Here is a 21,366-nt window from a genome sequence, read left to right as displayed (position 1 = left end):
GTAATGGGACAAAAGAAAACCAAACAGGTTTTAGGTTGAGCTGGATCAGTTTTAATGAGGAGTGTGCGGTGAGGTGGGACAAGAGCAGAAAGTGATGAGGTCAGACATCCTCCAGGGGCTGCTGCTGCCCTTGCTATTTCAGGAGTAAGAATAGACTACCTTGTCAGGCAAGCTAACAGCTTGTAATTATATTTGACACCCATTTATACCTTTCTATATGTTAGCATATTCAGTCATGATTTTTGTTTTCCCTTCTGCCTTTCTGTATGTTGGCATATTCAGTCATGTTCTTTTTTTTTTTTTTTTTCCACTTAATTCTTTGTTCAGGTGAAGTATTGGGCTTTGAAAATCTAGTGTTCAGCATATTTGAATTTGTTCATGCCTTGCTGGAAAACAACAAATTTAAGAGCACAGTGAAGAAGGCTTTGCCAGAGCTGATCTATTACATCCTCCTTTACATGCAGATCACAGAGGAGCAGGTGAGCATGTTTGTCTTATTGTAGGAAGCAAATGAAATGAGAGATTTAAAACAGCTAATGTGCTAGGAAGAATTTCAGTGTGTGGAAGCTGCTGTAATCCAATAGGCTGTTCTGTCACTTTGCTGTGCCAGGAGTTAGGGCAATAGCATCCAAATGTTACTAAATGGTGTAACGTGGACAGCAAATCACAGAGTCATAGAATGGTTTGGGTTGGAAGGGACCTTCAAAGATCAGCTAGTCCAGCCCCACTGCCATGGGCAGGGCATCTTTCACTAGATTAGGTTGCTCAAAGCCCCGTCCAACCTGTCCTTGAACACTTTCAGCGATGGGGCATCCATAACTTCTCTGGGCAGCGTATTCCAGTGTCTCAGCACCATCATAGTAAAGAATTTCTTTGATATATCTAATCTAAATCTACTCTCTTTCAGTTTAAAACCATTGCCCCTTGTCCTGTCATGAGAGGCCCTGGTAAAGAGTCTCCATCTTTCTTACAAGCCCCCTTTATATATTGAAAGGCTGCAATAAGGTCTCTCCAGAGCCTTCTCTTCTCCAGGCTGAACAACCCCAACTCTCTCAAGCTTTCTTCCTTCATTCCTTCATGAAATAGTATTATGCTTTGAAAATGAGGATTATCATGCTGAAAGGGATAGTCAGGTTTCTGTAACAGTGAAAAGATTGTGCTAGTAGTGTGGAATAATTTGTACTGAAATTCTACATGGCTTCTGGCCTCCCAAGCCTGACAGCCATCGTCTCTTTGTTTAGGTAGGCATGCATAAAAACAGGCATTCTGTTAAAGATTCATCTGTTTCTCCCATTCTTCATCTATAAATAAAACTGTGTAGCATTGATTCCAGGTCGGTCATTAGTTTTGTCAAACTCTAATCTGAAATGAAGAGCAGAAGAGCAAGATGAGCTCAGAACAGAGCGGGTCTCTTCTTTTCAAAGGTTTCTCCAATAGAATATGAGAAAAATCAGTTGAAGATGACGACTTCTTATGGCAGAGAAAAAAATCTTCAAAACAGATTGCTGGGAACAGAAAAGCTCCCTTTTACCCTTGGTGTTCTGAATTAGTCAACCACCCTATCCTTCTTGTCTCCTTTCTGTTTTAGATAAAAGTTTGGACCGCAAATCCACAGCAATTCGTGGAGGATGAAGATGATGATACTTTTTCCTATACAGTGAGGATTGCTGCACAGGATCTGTTGCTGGTATGAAATGTGCTCCACATTTAGATGCAACCAAAATAATAATAATAACAAATAATAAATGTAGCATCTTGAAGGGTGTTTGGAGAAAAGGACAACTTTTAAAAGTCAATACAAATAAGTGTTATCATTTCCTTCTGTGCAGGCTGTGGCTGCTGATTTCCAGAATGAGAGTGCAACTGCTTTGGCTGCAGCAGCTACAAGACATTTACAAGAAGCTGAGCAGGCTAAAAACAACGGTGCTGAGCACTGGTAAGGAGATGTGGCAGCAGGGAACAACACTGCTCCTAATATCAAGCTCTTTTGCAGCATTGGGTGCAGCACAATTTAATCACATTTTTTCATGACATTGCTGCTGATGGACAAGGATGAAATTTGAGAACTCCGATTAGAAGAAAAAGGAAGTATAACTGTTCTTTAGCCAGATGATAACACCTTCATGTGGAATATTTTCAGCAATTGCTAGCACAAGCTAGATGTCCCCAGGCTCCTTCCCTCCAGACCCTGACTATTCCTTAAAATGTCTAATTGGAAACGACAATTAGTTGTGTGCAATCTGAAGAGAAATTGGCAATACTTTCACTTTGTGTTCAGTTAATTGAGCTCAACATTTCAGGCTTTCTTTTTTTTTTTTTTTTTTTTTTTTTTACTTGAACTAAAGGAAAGATATAGGTGCTGTATGCAGATGTATGTGTTCGATTTTAGAATTCCAGTGTTGCAATTTTTAATGTTACTTGGGGATAGAAGGAGAAACCTCAACTGCAAGAGTACCTGGTTGCTGTTTCATAAGTATTCTCTCTTGGTTTTACAGTGCATTAGTTCATTGTTTGTGTTTATTTTGAATATTAGTGTCAGAGTAGCCACTCTGTATAGTGAGCAGCAACTGAAGGTCAGAGAAATCAGACATTGAGTCCCTGTATGCCTTAATTGTGATAAGTTTTAAAGTAGGTTATTCGCTTCACAGATAAAACCAAGGAGAAGTCGTATTTGCCCATAACCCTATTTCATCATAATTAACAAAATGTAATGCAAAAATAGACATTTAAAAACATTTAATGTACTGGGTATCACAGTGCTTCTGCACATAGAATAATCAAGCAAGGCACAGCTGGAGATGTAAGCCTTCATAGAAAAATCTCATTTCTTTTTTATTATGGGAACAAAACTGGTACAAGAAGTAACAATTATTCAACTGATACTTTAGAAAGTGATTGAGAATGCTGCCTATCCTGGGTGAGTTTCCAAGCCCCCAACTTGCAGAGTTTTGCAAATGTTCGTTTCTTTCAGGGCCTTTTCAAATTCTCTGCTTTGGTATCAAGAAAATAGTTATGTTATCTTAGACCAAAAAATTGTAATGGTTTCAGTTCAGAATTTTATTTATTTATTGAGTTGATGGTGGTGGAAAAACCTAAAGGCATCTAAATTCTTTTGCAGGTGGAAAATACATGAAGCTTGTATGCTGGCCCTGGGCTCTGTGAAGTCTATTATTACAGACAGTGTGAAGAATGGTAGAATACATTTTGATATGCATGGCTTCCTGACAAACGTTGTTCTTGCAGACCTCAACCTTTCAGGTATACTGGACCTTGCCATTACTCAGAGTAACTGCTGAGTGCCAGACCTTGGAAATCTCTTACAAACAAAAGTGTCTGATGAATCAGGTTGCTGTATGCATGTGGTGTTGTGAAATGCAGTTGTGCACATTGTACGTGTCAAAGGGCATAAATCTTATCTTGTGAGTTCACACATGCTACCAGGTCTAATATAAGTCCTTTAAATGTGGGACACTATGCTTTCAGTTGAAACTCACTGTTGGCTGGATGTTTGAGCCTGTAGGGCTTGGAGATGGAAGGGCAATTGCTTGAGGAACTTGGTGGAAAATAGCTGTTCTGTAGTCTTGCATCTGTTTCTGGGAAAGAAACCAGCAGTATTTAACAGGCTTCAGAATTCCTGCAGCGCCATACTATCCCATTTTCTTTACGCTGAGGCTGACGCTCGTTGTAGCACATTGTCCTGGTTTCAGCTGGGATAGAGTTAACTGTCTTCCTAGTAGCTGGTACAGTGCTATGTTTTGAGTTCAGTATGAGAAGAATGTTGATAACGCTGATGTTTTCAGTTGTTGCTAAGTAGTGTTTAGACTAAAGTCAAGGATTTTTCAGCCTCTCATGCCCAGCCAGCGAGAAAGCTGGAGGGGCACAAGAAGTTGGCACAGGACACAGCCAGGGCACCTGACCCAAACTGGCCAAAGGGGTATTCCATACCATGTGACGTCACATCTAGTATATAAACGGGGGGGAGTGGGGGCGGGGGAATCACCGCTCAGGGACTAGCGGGGTGTCTGTCGGCGGGTGGTGAGCAATTGCACTGCGCATCATTTGTACATTCCAATCCTTTCATTATTGCTGTTGTCATTTTATTAGTGTTATCATTATCATTATTAGTTTCTTCTTTTCTGTTCTATTAAACCATTCTTATCTCAACCCATGGGTTTTGCTTCTTTTCCCGATTTTCTCCCCCATCCCACTGGGTGGGGGGAGTGAGTGAGCGGCTGCGTGGTGTTTAGTTGATGGCTGGGGTTAAACCATGACACACGTGAATTCAAATAACACTCCTAGCTGAGCGGGTTCCTATTATTGGGAACTCCGCAGGCTTCTGCCTTCTATATTATCTTACATCAGTGTGCAAGAAAGTCAAAGGAGTTGTTGAAAGTTGGACCTCAAAAATCCTTGCAAATAATTAAAATTTGAGAAGTTTAAGCCAATATGAGCATTATTGGTGAGTCCACATTAAGTTGTGTCAGTGCAGAAAAAACAAGTTGCTGGATGCTTTCATCAAAGAAACATTTATTTAGCCTATTGTAAAGAAGTTTTTTTTCTTTTTTTGAGTTAATTTTGAATGAAGAAATAGTGTGCAAAGTGCATAGTGTGCAATGCATATGAAAAAACAACCTCAGCTATTTACATATATTTACACAAATTTACATATGTGGTATTGGGTTGTAAATGAGCTATTGTGCTCTAGAAAATGCTTCTGGAGTCAGTATATAGATAGTTCTCAAGGATATCTGTTCAATGCTCAGTAATGGTAATGAAGAAAGAAATACTGCATTTTATAATACTTGCTTAGAAAACAAAGCTTTTCTTTTGCTATACATCTTGCATGGAGTTTTTCATGTCCTCATCATAAAATTAATACTTGCAGGAGTATAAATAGTAACAGTAAAGATGCTAGGAAATAGAGAGCATCATCTGTTTGAGGATAGCCTAAATAGGTAAGGATACTTTTAGCCTGAGAAGGCAGAAGGGTCAAGTGCGATAAAGATAAATCATACCTTGATAAGTGTAAACAGGTGAGTAGGTAATGAGTATTCACTGTTTCTCTGGTTCTGTTGAACATCAGAACATTGTGTTCTGTAATTGCAAGGTGATGGCTGGAAACTAGAAAAGTAATCTGTAAAAGATGCCTGTATGTGCTCTGTTTCTCTTAATTCCTTTCCCTACACTGCTGCTGTTTACTGCTGTTGGGGACAGAATATTGAACTAAATGAATAGGAATTACTGAAAAAGCCTTCATTCTCTTCCTTTACTTTTGTTCCGGTGATCAGTAAAGCATGTATTGCTGTATTGATGAACAAATTCAAGTGTAAGTACTTGAGGGAAGAAAGCTTTTTTTTAAACAAATGAGAAATTGTTCTTTGAGATAACTAAGAAAATAAACTGGATTCTTCCTATGAGCAAAAATTATTTGTATGCCTGCATACTTGTCTTCTGTGTCACATCTTACTGTTTTGCTACTGGGATGACAAGATTTGGGATAATGGATGGAAGCAGCTGTAATTTTAAACTCATAAAACTTATGCTAAAACCACTGGGGGTTTTTGTTTTGCTTCAGTGTCTCCTTTTCTTCTGGGTCGTGCTCTGTGGGCTGCCAGCCGTTTTACAGTGGCTATGTCTCCAGAACTAATCCAGCAGTTCCTGCAAGCTACTGTCAGTGGTCTACACGAAACCCAGCCTCCTTCTGTCCGAATCTCTGCTGTCAGAGCTATCTGGGGGTAAGTAAACCCTAAGGTATTCCAAAGCCCCAGGGGTAGTTGGTATAAATTACGCTTATAAAACTGGTGTGTTAAAATACTAATAACATTTCTGTATAGGCTGTGGAAGTATTTGCTTTGAATGAAATAGATGTCAACTTTAAAAAGTGTAAGCAAGCAGGTTCAAAATAGAATAACTCTAATGAGGAATATGAAATTGAGATTCAAGGTTTGCTACAATAAAATGTTATAATGGATACAGTCCTAAAGCGAAGCAGAACTAGATAGCGATGAAAAGCATAAAGGTGAAACCCAAATTACTCCTGTTCAGTCACAAAGGTGGCTGAATAGCATAACACGGGCTTGTGGAGCAAATCACAGCAATAAGGAATGTTTGGGGTTTTTTTAATACTGTTTTTGTAAATGAGTTGCAAGAAGGAGAAAGGAAGATCTGTATTGATTCTAAAATGAAAAATTAACACTGTAAAAAACAAAAAAACAACCAACCACAAAAAAAATAGCAAAAAACCTGCTCTTCCCCACTCTCCCCCCCAAAAAAACACCTTGTCTTCTATTTGCAGTGAAATGTTAATGAATAAGTAAAGGCAGAGACTTATAACTTAGGTACTTCTGAAATTGTTTTATCATTCCCTAGCTGACTTGTAGAACATGGTAATTAAACACTTTGTAAGCAATGAGTGTCTGTCTGTCTTAGACTACTTCTTTCCTCAAGGTTTATTTTCTCCATTGATGGGCAGCTCTTAAGAGAGAACTGTTACTAAGAGGCAGCAGAAGCTTTTAACATCATTTGATTAAACTCTGCTTCTGTGAACCATCAGGGTGGAATGAGGAGGAAAGATTAGCTGAGCTGTTGAGAGATCAAGGAATAGCAGACTGAAAGGGAAAAGCCCTGGAGGAGTGAACTTAAGGAAGAAGAATGGGTGGGGTGAAATAACCCCTTATATATCATCTAGAGTTAAGTGTATAAATGACTTTAATATATTATGTGTGTACTTTTGTATCACAAATTTCTTGTCTAGCTACTGTGACCAGCTGAAGATCTCTGAGAGCACCCATGTGTTGCAGCCTTTCCTTCCTAGCATTCTTGATGGACTGATCCACTTGGCAACTCAGTTCAGTTCGGAGGTCCTAAACCTTGTGATGGAGACGCTGTGCATTGTCTGTACGGTAGATCCAGCATTTACAGCAAGCGTGGAGAACAAAATCTGCCCCTTCACAATTGCAATATTCTTGAAGTACAGTAATGGTATGCATTCAAGTTACATTCTCAAAGTACAGTTGTTTTTGCTACTGAGTCCTGGTGCTGAAAACTTAATAAATGATAATTGAATGAACATTGATTCATATGGTAAAGCTAGAAGGGAAACTTGCTGCTTTACCTACTCAAAATAGTGGTAGCAAAAATTGAGATGTGTTTATTAGTATGTTTCAGTAAATGGTGCTTTCTCTCTCCAGATCCAGTTGTTGCTTCTCTTGCCCAAGATATCTTTAAGGAGCTAGCTCAGATAGAAGCCTGCCAGGGTCCAATGCAGATGAGGCTAATACCAACTCTTGTCAGCATCATGCAGGCCCCTGCTGACAAGATCCCAGCAGGGCTTTGTGCAGTAAGTGCTACAGTGGTACACGGTCTTAGCAGGAGATGATTCCCTGTTCTTCAACATATAAGATAGCTGGTCTGCAAAGAGTAGAAAAGTTGCTTTTGAACTGCTTTGGAACAATGACTTAGGTCATTGGTAGAGGTTTCTTTGTGGAGAGAAGGCAAACTGCAGGTGGGGGGAGATGCTTCCAAAAGTTAACTTTAAACTGCTCCTCTGGCCTTCTTCCAGTCTCTGCAGTGTATCGCTAGTCATTTTGTTTTGACATAGCCACGTTTCACCAGTAACAGTCTCCTCTTTTTGGTGGAATGGTCTGCAGCAGGCTACACCACTATTCCTTGCACTTTTTTCTAAGACTTTTTCCAATTTATATGTCACATATGTATAAATTGCTGGAGATAAATTATACAGGTTTGTCCTTTCTATAAAAAGTCCCATTTATGAAAGATTAAGCATTGACTGTGTAGAATGATTGTATGGAATTAAACCCATAAATATCTTTATCAATATGCTTATAATCTGTGTATTGATTGGTATGACTGTAACAATCGCTTATGGGTAATTAAAATAAATTTAAATCAATATAAACAAAATGGAACAAGTCAGCTAGAACAGTTCTCTGGGTGTACTGATTAGCATGCATCAGGGCACCATGAAACTGCCATATTTAAGTGGTTACACTGCTTTTAATGTTTGAGCTGCCTTGGGAACTTTTGCAGTGCACACCATGTGTTCATGTCAAATACAGTGATGCTTGGGTGCATGACTCCAAGGTCTTCTGATTTAAAAAATATTCTGGACTGTAAAATCAGGATGCAAATGCAGTACTGGCTCACATCCCTCCAGTTTGCGCCTTTGATGCTTGCACCAGCGGTGGCTAATGCTGACTTAACATACTATGGCTGCTGCTGTAACTGTGCTTTTGTTTGTGTTTTTCCTTTCAGACTTCTATTGATATATTGACCACAGTTGTGAGGAATACAAAACCTCCTCTGTCCCAGCTCCTTATCTGCCAAGCATTCCCTGCAGTGGCTCAGTGCAGCTTGAACACAGATGACAATGCTACTATGCAGGTAACACTGTGGGGAGTGGTAAGGCTTGCAGGGCTATGAAAGTCCAAGAGAGGTGACCAAGTAAGACAGGTGACGTAGCCTTTAGGGGAGCCCAGGCTTTGCTTGCCAGTAGCTGTATCAGCACCTCCTCAGGAGTCTCTGCCACCTCCAGTTTATCATGAAAGTACTGCTGTTAAAGGGCCTGCAATGACTTTTACTGATCATTCCTTAATTTGGAGGACCAGAGTGAGTAAAGCAGCAGCCTTGATCTTTTTTTCTATTTTAGGGTTCTGGAGCACATTAAAAAAAAACAAAACCCAAACAAAAAAACCCAAAACCTTATTGCTTTTCTTCCCCCCTAATAACTTTCATCACACCTAGAGAGGCAGAGGCTGTCTTGAGGAACATGCTCAGGCATAGGGAGGCAAAAGACCTCCTGCATAGGAAGACCTCTTAGACCTCTTCCTTCTAGCAGTTTTCTCCTGTACTCATTTAGGTGGGAAGGGAAGGGCAAACTTCTTTTTGCCTGAGCCAGGTATGGGATGGAGGGAGAGCAAGGATTCATCTCAAACAGCAGTAGTGTCTGAGCTATGCCTGTTGGCAGGCTCTGCTATTACCTGATGACGTCTTTAGAGTATTTAAGCAAGAAAGAAAGAGTGTCAGAGGTTAAAAGTGCAGGGTGTCTTTCATTCCAGCTACTAGGTGGCATATAAGTGATAAAGCTGGTTTCATTCCTTATGTAAAGAGTTTTATAGTGCCAGCTACCCTTTGCCATGAGAATACAGACCACAGAAATTACTTTCCCTAAACAATGTACCAGTAAGAATAGGTTGGAGACCAGCAAGAAGGGGTTGGAGACCAGCATGCTGGTTGCTCTGCTGGGTCTTTGTTTTAAGAGTTCAAAAATATTGCAGCTTGGCTGCGGGGTTGTGTCTTATTCATGCTATACTTTGCTGTTTTCATCTCTCATTTGTTAGAATCTCTTGGAACTTCTCTGGGTAACAAGACTGGCACAAAACTGCAGCTAGTTAAGGTTGTCTTTGTATTTACTAGATGATCTTCTTGAGAGCTGCCTGAGCAGTGAAGAGTTTTGTACTTAATAATGAACTGAAGTCTGTAGAAATTATTTAGGCACTCATTTTACTGCACATTAGAGAGCTTGGATCTTTTACAGATGCCACCAGTTTGCCCATTGTTTTCATCTTGGTTAAGGGTCTTTTTGGGGTGATGAAAGGAAATGTCTTCCCATGTGTTCCTGCTCCCATACCTAGAAAGGGAAATTCTAACACAATAATTCTCTCATTTAGAATGGTGGCGAGTGTCTGCGTGCATACGTCTCGGTGGCGCTGGAGCAAATTGCACAATGGCATGATGAGCAAGGCCACAATGGACTGTGGTATGTGATGCAGGTGGTGAGCCAGCTTCTAGATCCAAGGACCTCAGAATTCACTGCTGCCTTTGTGGGCAGGTTGGTCTCCACTTTAATTTCGAAAGCAGGAAGTGAGCTGGGAGAGAATCTGGACCAGATCCTGAGAGCTATCCTGAGCAAAATGCAACAAGCAGAGACGCTCAGTGTAATGCAGGTGAGCAGGCTGGGCACCCAGAAAAGTAGAAGTGTCAGGAAAAGAAATTGTTGCCATTTTTTTTAATTGTGTCCCTGATTATTTATGTCTAGTGCAATTGGAGGGTCTACGTATCCTCTTGAAATATTCAGGAAAATGCCTACTCTGCTCATACAGAGTTGTCCAGATTATGGGGTAAGCCAGGTTCTTGTGGGTAAGCTTTAATGCACCTTAAATAGTGCCTCGTGACCTTGTGCTTGCAAGCAGTGAACCTTTAGAGGGGACAGGAGTTGCCTAAGTACGGATGCTATGGCAAAGGCAGCACATGTTTTCGATTGGTTTTGTGCTGTGTTTGAAGGATAAAAGCTGGAAGTTGAGACAAGGTGAACTTTTGGTGGATGGGAGGTGTAGTTGGCCTGCATCACATGAGAGGCCAGACAAAGAGCATCACAATCTCTTCTAGCCTCGACCTACTTCTGGTGGCACAGTTTGATGGAATGATTTTATCCCAGTGGTCTTCATTCTCTCTCCTGTCTTTCTTGTCTGTGCCCTTAATGTAAAACATCTAGTTATGGCTGCCCTGGTTCCTCAGCAGCAGCTGGGGGAAGGCACTGTTCTGCTGGCACTGTTGAGCAAGATCCCACCTTTGCCCTCAGTGCAGCCCTTGGCTGAGGCTCACTCTGCTCTAACCCTTTTATCTTGTGTATTTTTCTGATTTTTGGCATTTTTCAAGCCAGCACATGGTGAATCAAGAAGGCCATTCAGGTGTCAGCACAGGTTTCATCTTAAAGCCTTGATTTTTTTTTTTTTTCCTACTTGGATACAGTGTTGATTCTGAACTGTTCAGAATGTCTCTCACTTTGCCTATTTTTGGATTCAAAAGATCTGGAAGCTTAAATCTGAAGCAGTCACATGAAGCCCCTGTAGCCAAGGGAAGAGAAGCGAGCCTTTCACAATGCTGAATCTCTTCCCTGTGTTAGCCTTAAAGATGGGCCTCTGGAGGTGGGCAGCTTTTCCCTGAGGAAGCCTACAGAGATGCCCTCAGACTTGGAGACTGACATTGAGACATATGCAACATATGAATTTTACCCCTGGTCTTTAGGAGTCAGACTGCAAAACTGCATCTTGTAAAAAAATGCTTTCTAAAACTTGCAATTCTCTTCCTAAAACTTGTGTTCAAAGTGCACTCAGAATTGGAAAAGTGCTGCTGAATTATGATGTGATGATGTGGGATAAGGGTGGTGCTGTGGTGGAGGTGATGATGGGAAACTCCTGGGGTGAAACGGGAAGAGAATATGGGTGCTGGCTCTGGGCCAATAACTTCTGTTTCTTAGGTTGATGGTGAGACACATTTCTGCTAGATATGTGTAGATTTAGAGCTCTGTGTAGAGAACCGTGTGTACAGCTTCTGGTCCGTTGAGCAAACTAGGGCACTTGCAGCATCTCAGTGTTGCCCTATGATATTTTTGCTAGTCAAAAGTCAACTGCAACCTCTGATATTTTTTAAATCTTTGTTTTAGGAAGGTTTGTTAGTTTGGGGCATGTGTGTGAATAAATTTATTCCTGCTCTGTGTTTTTGGGGTGGTTACATACTGCTGTTGACTGTAGTTTATTGCCTGCTTTTGTAGCACACAGTGTCTTGCAGATGGTTATACTTTCTCTTCTTCTTGGGGTTGGTAAGCACAGTCTCCACTCCTGCAGGAAACTCAGTTACTTGAATATTTGATAAAACATTTTGAGCTATTAAATTATGTACAGCTAACTTTTCCTTTCTCCTGTAGTCCTTGATTATGGTGTTTGCTCACTTGGTTCACTCACAACTGGAGCCACTGCTAGAGTTCCTGTGTAGTCTCCCTGGACCAACTGGCAAGCCTGCCTTGGAGTTTGTAATGGCTGAATGGATGAGCCGGCAGCACTTGTTCTATGGGCAATATGAAGGCAAAGTCAGGTAGGATGTTTCACAAGCAGGATCTGCACATTAATGTTAGCTGACTGATCATCCCATTGCAATTACATACACTGGGTGTGAGGGAAAGAGGAGCTGGTTCAGACTTGGATTAGTGTGTGCCAGCGTTGGACAGAATTAATTTTTCCTGTACTGTCAGTTCAGCTCAGGAGAGCCATGGTAATTGGAGCAGTCTCTGATCTTCCTCTCTGCTCCTCTTGCTGCCTGGTGTTTCTGTGCTGGAACAGCGTGACTGAAGGGGGAAGGGGGTGTCTCTTGCAAGCACAGGAGTGCTTTTGAGATGGAACTTCTGTGAATGGGATGAGAATAGCTTCCAGACATGAAATTGCCTTTGTAGACTACTGTAGATTTTCAGGGCATTGTAGAGGGTTTCCTAAGAGAATCTGGTGATTTCTTGTTGATTTAATGATCTCTTAAAAGTCAATAAAGAAATCAGCTGAAACAGTTTTCTCTCCCTTTTGCTGTAGGAGCACATTTGTGTTCTGGTGCAGGCTGAGTACTATATTCCAAAGCATGAAATGCTCTATATTAATTTAAATTTTGCCACAGCTGCTGTCCTTGATTTTTCTGGAAATGTGAAGCCTAACAGACCATTCTTAGGGGTCTCACCAGCTGTTAGCTCACTTCTTAGTATGTGTTGCTGTGTTATTGTTATAAGGCAGTCAAATAGCCCGTGAAATAAATAATAAGAAAAAGCATGTTTAAAATGGAAGTTTGTGAACAGTCATGTAGAACAAGAGGCAGTCTGATTTGGGGATCTGGTGCTGTTTTCAGTCACATTTGGTCTGTTTCACCCCTAAGGGCAGTGGTTTATCCCCATTTGACAGAGCAGAGTTGTCTGCAGGATCCCATGAGACTGCTTATGGCCACAGGGAAAAGCCAAGGCTGACGCTGGCAGGGAGAACAAGGTTAAACTTTGTTTTTCAGTGCTGTCTCCATATTGTCCAATATGCAGATCAACCAAATTACTACTTTCTTGCCACTGCTTTCCTCTTAATTTCATCTTCATCTGCACGTGATGCTTCAGGAGTGTGTTTAACCTTGTGGCCCTTCTGAACTGGAAAAACCTTTAATGTATGTGCACACTATTTGGTAGTGTTTAATCCAAAGCTTTGTCAGTTTTCAGCTCGCTGTGCAGGTCAGGAGATGAGTCCAGTTTCAGATGCTGACATAAAGCAGAAGTAGGAAAATTCTGTAATGCTTGTTCTTGGCAAAAGTGTAGAAAAAAGGGCATCTGAATGTCTGCTGTGGAGATGTGTTCCCTATTAACAGTTCACTGGGGGAGCCAGACAGTTTAGGGAAATTCGGATCTGTAATTTTCCTATTCTCTGTTCCCCAGCTCTGTAGCATTGTGTAAACTCCTTCAGTATGGCATCAACACAGATGACAAGCGACTTCAGGACATTAGGGTAAAGGGAGAAGAAATATTTAATATGGATGAGGGAATACGGACACGATCAAAGTCGGCCAAAAGTAAGTAATCATTTTGCTGTTTTTAACAGGTTTTTTTTCTTCCTGTTAGTAGATGCCATGAAAGGCCTTAAAATAGATCTTGCAGATCACACAAGCTGTGGGAGATACTTCCCACAGAAGGTGCATGTTGGTTTTTAGAGCTAATCCATACGTCATGTGTTTAAGGTACCCATTATTTGCCTTAATTCTCCCAAAGACTGATTTGGAAGACTCCTGATGTCTCTGATTTAATGTAAATGGATGAGGTGATTATGGGATAGGGGGTTATTCACTGCTATTTTCCGTCATCCTTTTCCATCTAATGAGATAGAATTGATAATTCCATGATGCCTTCTCTGAGAGGAAAGTGTGTTTAGTGAATGCAGAGATTTAAAAAAAACCAAAGTGGTATTTCTTTTGATGAGACAGACTTTCACAAGTATCAGCAATGATTTCAACAAGTTAGAGATCACTTTTAAGGAAAGCTTGGCCAGTCTCCTACATAAGACTTGTCTTATTTTTAATTGGCTGAACCCAAAGTCTTTGAATGGAAATTACTATATAGAGTTTCATATATTAAATGGGAGAGAGCACTGTGCAGTTTTTTTCTGAGGACTGAGCCCCAGAGGGAAGACACTGGGGAGCCGCTGTCATTGTTATTCTTTGCTTAAAAAACCCAAACCAACAGACTCAGATATTGCCTAGTCAGGTAGAAGAATGGTAATTGCCAACATTTGAGTTAAAGATTAATACTAATATCAGTAAGAGCCAAAACTAGCGCTCCCAGTTTCTTTATTTGATAGGCTCTTTCCTTTTGTAAATTAAGGACAAATACACTGTCTAGCTATCCCTGTGGAATAATTAAGCCCTGCAGGAACACTGGTGAGGAAAAGTTGGAGCTTACAGTGTCTCAGAAAGGGTAGAGCCACGCGTGGGAGTGCTGCACCACTCATTTACTTGAAAGCACTGCTAGATGTGTAAATATACTTCAGAGAAGAATGCTTAATGAAGTCATCTGTAACTATGATTTCATTGGGTAGACTCACAAATCCATTCAGCTGTGAAGATTTTAACCATGCCTTTTCTTCATTCAAAACATGCAAGAGTTGATACTGTAGTTAAGATCTTTGAAATCTAGCTGTGAAGGTATACAGAAAGAATGTTTGGGGTTTTTATGTCAGTTCCTTTTTCCTCCCAACCTGGAAATTTTGCTTTTATGTCAGCATTTCAAATGTATGGTAAAATTAAAAAAAAAAACAACAAAAAAACCCCCAAAACAAAACAGAACACCACCAACTCCTCCCCCCAAACCCAAATAACAACAACAAAAAAACCCACCACAACAAAAAAAGGCCTGTTTTTAACAACTTTTTATTAAAAGCAATGTGAATATATATTTTTCTTCTCTTATAGATCCTGAACGCTGGACAAACATTCCTTTGTTAGTAAAAATCTTAAAATTAATAATAAATGAACTCTCTAATGCGATGGAAGCAAATGCATCTAGACAGACAACTGCAGATTGGAGCCAAGGTAAAATACTGGGTTTGCTTTTTCTCTTGCATGGCTTAAATCTACTTTGTAATCTCTTCAAAAGCATTTATAGTAATAAGAAACTCGCAATAGCAAACAGTATACCTGTAATTACAAAGGCTTACATAGTAATCCAAAGGATAAGATCAGTGAGTGTTGTGTATTCTTATACCTGAAAATTATTTTGGGCCAGTTTGGAAGATGGGATCTGACCATATGCCAATAAAATTACCCTTTCCTGGTGTATCTGGTTTGCCTTCCTTCCTACTTCAAGCATTCTTGCTGCTGCTTTTTGCTTAGCTCCAGTTCTTGACTCGCTCATTCCAAAAGAATAGTAAAGGTTGCAGGTGTTTCCCTTCATCCACCTACACAAACAGGGATATTTGCCTAAAAACTACAGTGCCCTGTAGCCTGATCAACAGACTGGACCTCTTGGATTTTGATTATTTCTAGAATTTTTTTTTTCTCTAAACAGATGATTCGAATGATATGTGGGAGGATCAGGAAGAGGATGAGGATGAAGATGAAGGCTTAGCGGGACAGTTCTTATCAGATATTCTTTCCACAAACAAGTATGGTAAGTAACAGCTTTAAAGTGCTTACTGAAAGCGAAAATAGAGTAGATGACATCCTAGTCAAGTTTTCTTTCTGTGACAGCAGCTCAACAGAGGCTGCAGGCAAGAGGAAGGAAATATACTATACTGGGATTTTGAATAAGGACCTTTTTCTGTAAGAGAGGGACATGTCTTTGAATAACACGATGATTAAATAACTGCATTTTTCACCTGAGAGTTCAAATGCTGCATAGGCTTCACATTGCTGTGAGGTTCATGCAGGTATTTCTTCTAAAGAGAAAATTGATGCACAAAGATGTAGACGTGACCTTGGAATGACAGTGTTGTAGAAGTGGATGAGCTTGTTTGTGGAGTGACCTTGAGAAATAATTGCTGCATAAAGGAGATGGAGCAGGTATATCATCTCCTTTCCTCTGCTCACCTGTTTGCATATAGTCTTAGAAGGGAGAACCTCACAAGCAAATACAATAAGGGAGACTACTTAAATTAGCACAGAATTAGAAATGTGTCACCCTGACACAAGATTAAGACATAAGATAATAGTGCACGTAACTAACAAACCTGCTTGTCTCGTATCCTGTGTATTCTCGTCTCACCTGTGTGTTCCTTGAGATTCCCACTATGACTCGTTCTGGGGTTTAGTGTTTTCTAATCCTGTGAACTTAAGGAGCGAATATTCTGGATACAATTATTTTTTTTTACCCAGCAGTGCTGAAACTATTTACTTTTGGATCCTTGGATTTCAACAATAGTTTAATAGAGAACTTCCTGAGATATTTTGCTTTGTTTGATGTTAAAACATGCTGATTTGCCTCTGACAGATGAGGATTACTATGAAGATGATGAAGAGGATGATCCAGATGCATTAAAGGACCCTCTTTACCAAATAGATCTCCAGGTGATGCTCTAGAATGAGCTTTTTAATCAGATTCCTACCATTCTTTACAAACTTTTTTTTTTTTTATGTTGTACTTAAACAAAACTGTAAACCACTGGAAACACCAGTTATTGATCGTTGTCCTGAAGGTACTCAGTTAACTGTAATTACTTTGGAAAGTGCTGAGTATCCCAAGAATGCCTGGAGCTATTTTTCCTTATTGGATCAGTATCTATAACTTCGAAATGTGAATGAACAAAACTTTTTGAACGGAGGGAGATGAGACTTTCCTACCCATGAGCTTCACAGCTATTTGCTGAAGTCAGAAGTAGATTGGAGACTGAACATGACAGAATTTCATACTCTAACTGGGCAATGCTCCCGTCCAGTCAGTCCCTGTATGATACTTTGCTCCTGCTTTTTACCACCACCTGGCAGCCATTTATTAGCCCTTCCCGTCTGCTGCCACCCTTCCTTCTGCATTGCTTGTCTGTTCCCTGCAATCCCTTTGTCTTACTTGGTGCATGTTGAGGTTTATCTTTTGATAAATGAAAGAAACAGAATTTCCAAAGTGACATGGTGCTAACTGGGTCTTTCTGTCTTCCTTTCAGGCCTATCTCACTGACTTCCTCTGTCAGTTTGCACAGCAGCCCTGCTATGCAATGTTTTCAGACCATCTCAATGAGAATGAAAAGCGAGTGTTACAGGCTATTGGTATATAAACCCACTTGAAAGACCATACCGATCATATCTGAACAATTTTTTTTTTTTTTTTGCTTATTCCACGTTTTATGATTAAACATAAAACATTTTCCAGTGTATACCTGCTTGTTACAGGTGGATGATGGCCTCGTTGCAATGTATTGAGCCTCATCTTAACATGAATCTGCTAAGGGAAGGAATACTAAGAAAGCAGCAAGGACAGAAGTCTGTAGAGCTTTGCACATTGGTCTCACCATGGGAGCACTTTCATTTTCCACAGTAACTTTCCAGGAAGTTCTTAAAGATAAAACAATGTGTCCTTAATATTTTTAAAAGCAAACTGTCTCTACCTGTGAAGAGGCACTTAACTGAGTTTCCCACAGGAGAGTTGGACAGAGAAAGGAATTTGGTCACTTACAGATTGCTTGGATGTATCTTGAGAAATTGGAAGGTTGTTCCTCTTCGCGCTCGCATAACACATACAGGGTAAATATCTTGATCTTACAGCGTGACTTCTTTTTATAGAACTATAGACTCTTTTATCAGAGATGCCTGAATGGTATGGAACCTGTTTACAGGAGTTTGGATGGGAAGCTGACACAATAAAACTGAATGCATATCTTCTTTCCTGTTGTGGATGGGGCTTTGTCGCTCACATCTGCTTTCCAGCCCCATAGGAGCAGTTCTTTACTAATGCTTTTGTGTGCACATGCTCAAAGGAAGCTACCACTTAAATTTCTGTTCCTGTGGCATGTGGCTACTAAAGACTTCGGTTTTATGGAACACAAGGAGCCACAATTTTTAGGGGAAAAAAAATCTGATTGTGTGTAACATATTTGCTCCATGACCGCCACTCTGAACTCCTTTGCTTCCTTCACACTCCTGTGTGTATTTTTATAGAGTGGTAAAATAACATTTGCAAGTTGATTTACCCATAAGAACAGTGTGATGTATCTCACAACACCTCTCTGCCTTTGGTTCCCCCTTGGGGAAAATGAAAATAAAACAATTAAAATGTACATTGGTATCCTTCTTATAAAACAGATTTAAAAGGAACTTGCACTTGTTTCCTGAAGTTACTTTTTAAAGACATATTTCTCCTTAGGAAACTTTCTGCATATGCCACCTGGAGGATGTTAGGGTATTTCACAGGAGTCATCTGGACAGAAAGGGAGTCCTGTAATGGATACATCTTCTTCTGCTTAAAAGAAAAGGCTGACCCATTATAGAGTTTCCTTTCTTAAGAAAGGTACTTGCTGTTCCTTTGTGGAATAATATGCTTCGAAGTTGTATCTAAAAACCTCCAAAGAGCTGGAGTAATTCTGTATCTTACTGGTCTAACAGAGTATAGCTTTTCACTTTTTTACCGGGAGGGGATAATAAATTAGCTTTTTAACAGACAAGATGGCACAATTTGTTTAGTGTGTGTGTGTGTAAAATGATAAAATAACCCTGAATTCTAAAGCAACCTTGTTCCCTTCTCCCACCCCAACCCCTCACATTGTGCCTGAGAATGGGCAGAACTAGGGGGAAATCCGCATCATTTGCTGCAGACTAATCTGAACCGTCCTTGAGTTCTCAATGGTTTTGTATGAATAGCTCTGTGACAAGCAGAATTTGAAGCCTGATTTTTGTGTGTGTGCATGCGTGTGTGTGTGTGTCTAATAAGGTATAAGCTCTTATCAAAAGTTGCCATGCAGTTGTGACGCAGTATCTTTCTTCCCTGTGGATTCTCTGGTGTATAAGAATATAATTAAACTTGGTGCCATGGCCTTCCCTTCAGTGGGAACGCTATGGTTCTGTTTTCTACCTAGACTTTTTTTTTTTTTTTTTTTTTTAAGTCTGTTAGGAATTTTGTTTTGAGGCATTTGTGTCTCTTAGCTTTCACTGAAAAGGGCCAACAAGTTAAACTAAACAGTGCGGTCTCTTGAGGAGACCCAACTGGAAGCAGATGGCTGCAGTGGTGTATCCTGGTAGCTGTACAGGAAGGATCAAGTGAGTGTCCTCAGAGCGACTGGTCCCAGCCCTGGGAAGAGGTAGGACTTTCTTTTTTTGCCCCATGCGTTGGCAGCAAGGCTCAAGACCAGTCATCCATTCGTGGAGGTAAGTGAATACCAAACATCGGGAAGCATCTAGATGTGTTTTAGGGTGTCAGCAGTAAATGGAGCATGTTCAGGTCTGGTTAGCCAGGGCTTGTGGAGAGGTGCTGGTGGGGTTCATGTGCTTTCTGGTGGGAGTTGACTGCTGTGTGCCTTAGTGGTGCTTGCTTTAGTTCAGTCGGATGGTGGGTTTAAACAAGACTGTGAAAAATGAGACTGACCTAGTACTGCTGATACTGTTCCTCTTCCTGAACTGAGAAATCCAAGGATTTCTTTGTGCTGCAAGGTCCAAAAAGTAGATGGGCCAGTGTCTTGTAGTTCCTGTTGGAGCTCATCACTGTGTTGGTTAGAAACTGCTTTGATTTGCAGGCATCGGTACTTTTTCCAGGAGTGTAGCTGGTGAGAAGGGAAAGATTGGAGGATAAGTGGCTTTTGGGGACTAGTGCTCTGCGCTCTCCCTCCTGCAGCGTCAGCTCATGTGCAGCCTGAGCTGGCCGGGCACAGTGCTGCTGCGCAGGAGCTGGAGTTTGGAACCAACCCTGGAGATGGTCCTGTCCCCATCTGTGCGTGGTGGGCACAGGAACAGCGTAGTTGCACAGCATGCTCTCTTGCAAGCAAACTCATGGTGTGCAGGATGTTTTTTAGCAAGAAATACCATGACTTGAGCTTCCCCTAGAAAGAGGCCAAATAGGATGTGAGAGTGACAGTGCGCAAGGGGAGATGGTTTGAAGGACCTTTGCGTGGTCCTGCTGGTACTCGCTTTGATGTAGCTCCTTCGCCCTTCTGCTTTCCCGCTGTCCTTCTTCCTAGCAAAATTCTGAGCGCTCCACGACGTATCTTTAAAGAAGAATTGTGTTTGCTGGAGGGGTGTCAGCTTTGCTGAAACAAATCTGACCAGTAACAAGGTGATTGCTCGGGATGAAAAATACTGGACTTGACGGAGATGTGTCTAAGGCCTGGTTTCGAGGTGCAGCGCACCCCTCTTGTCTACTGTTGAGAAGAAACTAAACTAATAGTCGTAAAGGTTACTAATGCTCTGTTAGGAAACACAGGCTCCCTGTTAAATGAAAACCGAAGGGTGGGGTGCAGGCTACCGCACAGCCCTGGGCATGTGCCGCTGTCGAAGTCGGTGCCTGGCACGCGTGCGTCCTGCTCCCAGCTCCACCGCGGGGAGGAACCGATCGTGTTTTGCACACTGGGCATTATCGTGCTAGAATAGCATGAAGCTCCGATAGCTGCAGACTATAGTTTAGCGAATAGCTCGGCTACGACTCTGGAACGAGACTTTATGCATATTCATGAGTATTGTTTTGGGGTTTTTGTATTAACAAATAAACTCTTTTAATGTAGAAACCTGCCTGGCTTCCGAGTTTTTACGGAGACAGCCCCGGAGCCTCCTGGGTACCGGCGGGCTCTGCCCCTGCCTCGAACGCGCGACCTTCGCCGCCGGGTGCTGCCGCGGTGCCCGCCCCCCCCCGCCGAGCGGTGCATGCTGGGGGCTGTAGTCCAAGGCGGGGGGGCCGGCGCGCAGGAAGCCCCGGTCGCGGGGCACGCCGGAAGCTGTAGTCCCGGCGCTCAGCCCGCAGCCGCGCCGGGAGCCGTAGTCCGGCGGGCGGCCCCGCGGTCGCTGGGCGCCGGCGCGGCTGGCGCGGGCCATGGCGGCGGCCGGGGCCCCGGCGGGCGGCGCGGGGCGCTCGAAGGTGGCGCCGAGCGTGGACTTCGACCACAGCTGCTCGGACAGCGTCGAGTACCTCACCCTCAACTTCGGGCCCTTCGAGACGGTGCACCGGTGGCGCCGCCTCCCGCCCTGCGACGAGTTCGTGGGGGCCCGGTGAGCGGGGGGCGGCGGCGGGGGGGGGGGGGGGGGAGGAATGCGAGTGTCCCGGCGGCTCCTGACCGCCGCTCTCTGCCGCCCGCAGGCGCAGCAAGCACACCGTGGTGGCCTACCGAGACGCCATCTACGTCTTCGGCGGGGACAACGGGTAAGGCCACGGCGGGCCCGTGGGGAGCGGGGCGGGGGGGGGAGCGAGCGCCGAGGCCTGAGGGGAGCGGGGCTGCCCCTGGCCGGCTCCGCGGCCCGGCTCAGCCGCCTCTCCCGTTCCTCCCTGCAGGAAGACGATGCTGAACGACCTGCTGCGCTTCGACGTGAAGGACTGCTCGTGGTGCAGGTGGGCTGCGCGGTGCTCGCCGGGCTCGCCCCCTCCCTGCCTGCCCGGCT

At 42.4% G+C, this 21,366-nt stretch overlaps 2 protein-coding genes across 7 annotated transcripts in view; both read left to right on the top strand.

The window, feature by feature from the left end:
• IPO9 (importin 9) overlaps positions 1 to 18,105 on the top strand; it is a 39,885-nt gene extending 21,780 nt beyond the window's left edge. For both annotated transcript variants that reach the window (XM_030000222.2, XM_041119902.1), the window contains 15 exons: positions 328 to 479; positions 1,589 to 1,687; positions 1,830 to 1,936; positions 3,119 to 3,258; positions 5,576 to 5,735; positions 6,755 to 6,981; positions 7,191 to 7,339; positions 8,275 to 8,403; positions 9,690 to 9,965; positions 11,726 to 11,892; positions 13,250 to 13,383; positions 14,776 to 14,895; positions 15,371 to 15,472; positions 16,292 to 16,368; positions 16,959 to 18,105. In XM_030000222.2, coding sequence (XP_029856082.1) covers positions 328 to 479; positions 1,589 to 1,687; positions 1,830 to 1,936; positions 3,119 to 3,258; positions 5,576 to 5,735; positions 6,755 to 6,981; positions 7,191 to 7,339; positions 8,275 to 8,403; positions 9,690 to 9,965; positions 11,726 to 11,892; positions 13,250 to 13,383; positions 14,776 to 14,895; positions 15,371 to 15,472; positions 16,292 to 16,368; positions 16,959 to 17,069 — 2,150 coding nt within the window. In that variant the 3' untranslated portion in view covers positions 17,070 to 18,105. The remainder of the gene's footprint in view (positions 1 to 327; positions 480 to 1,588; positions 1,688 to 1,829; positions 1,937 to 3,118; positions 3,259 to 5,575; positions 5,736 to 6,754; positions 6,982 to 7,190; positions 7,340 to 8,274; positions 8,404 to 9,689; positions 9,966 to 11,725; positions 11,893 to 13,249; positions 13,384 to 14,775; positions 14,896 to 15,370; positions 15,473 to 16,291; positions 16,369 to 16,958) is intronic.
• Positions 18,106 to 20,739: 2,634 nt separating this feature from the next.
• The window catches only part of LZTR1 (leucine zipper like transcription regulator 1), a 38,751-nt gene continuing 38,124 nt past the window's right edge, over positions 20,740 to 21,366 (top strand). For 2 of the 5 annotated variants that reach the window (XM_030000289.2, XM_030000288.2), the window contains exons 1-3: positions 20,743 to 20,979; positions 21,068 to 21,130; positions 21,260 to 21,316. In XM_030000289.2, the coding sequence (XP_029856149.1) occupies positions 20,804 to 20,979; positions 21,068 to 21,130; positions 21,260 to 21,316 (296 nt within the window). In that variant the 5' untranslated portion in view covers positions 20,743 to 20,803. Of the gene's footprint in view, positions 20,980 to 21,067; positions 21,131 to 21,259; positions 21,317 to 21,366 lie in introns of all 5 variants that reach the window. The other 3 variants (XR_005931354.1, XM_030000287.2, XM_030000286.2) reach the window with 3 other exon arrangements.

This window comes from Aquila chrysaetos, chromosome 24, assembly GCF_900496995.4.
Source record: "Aquila chrysaetos chrysaetos chromosome 24, bAquChr1.4, whole genome shotgun sequence".
NCBI lineage: Eukaryota > Metazoa > Chordata > Aves > Accipitriformes > Accipitridae > Aquila > Aquila chrysaetos.
The sequence above is the reverse complement of the archived record's forward strand: the minus strand, read 5'-3'. Positions and strand labels throughout refer to the sequence as shown.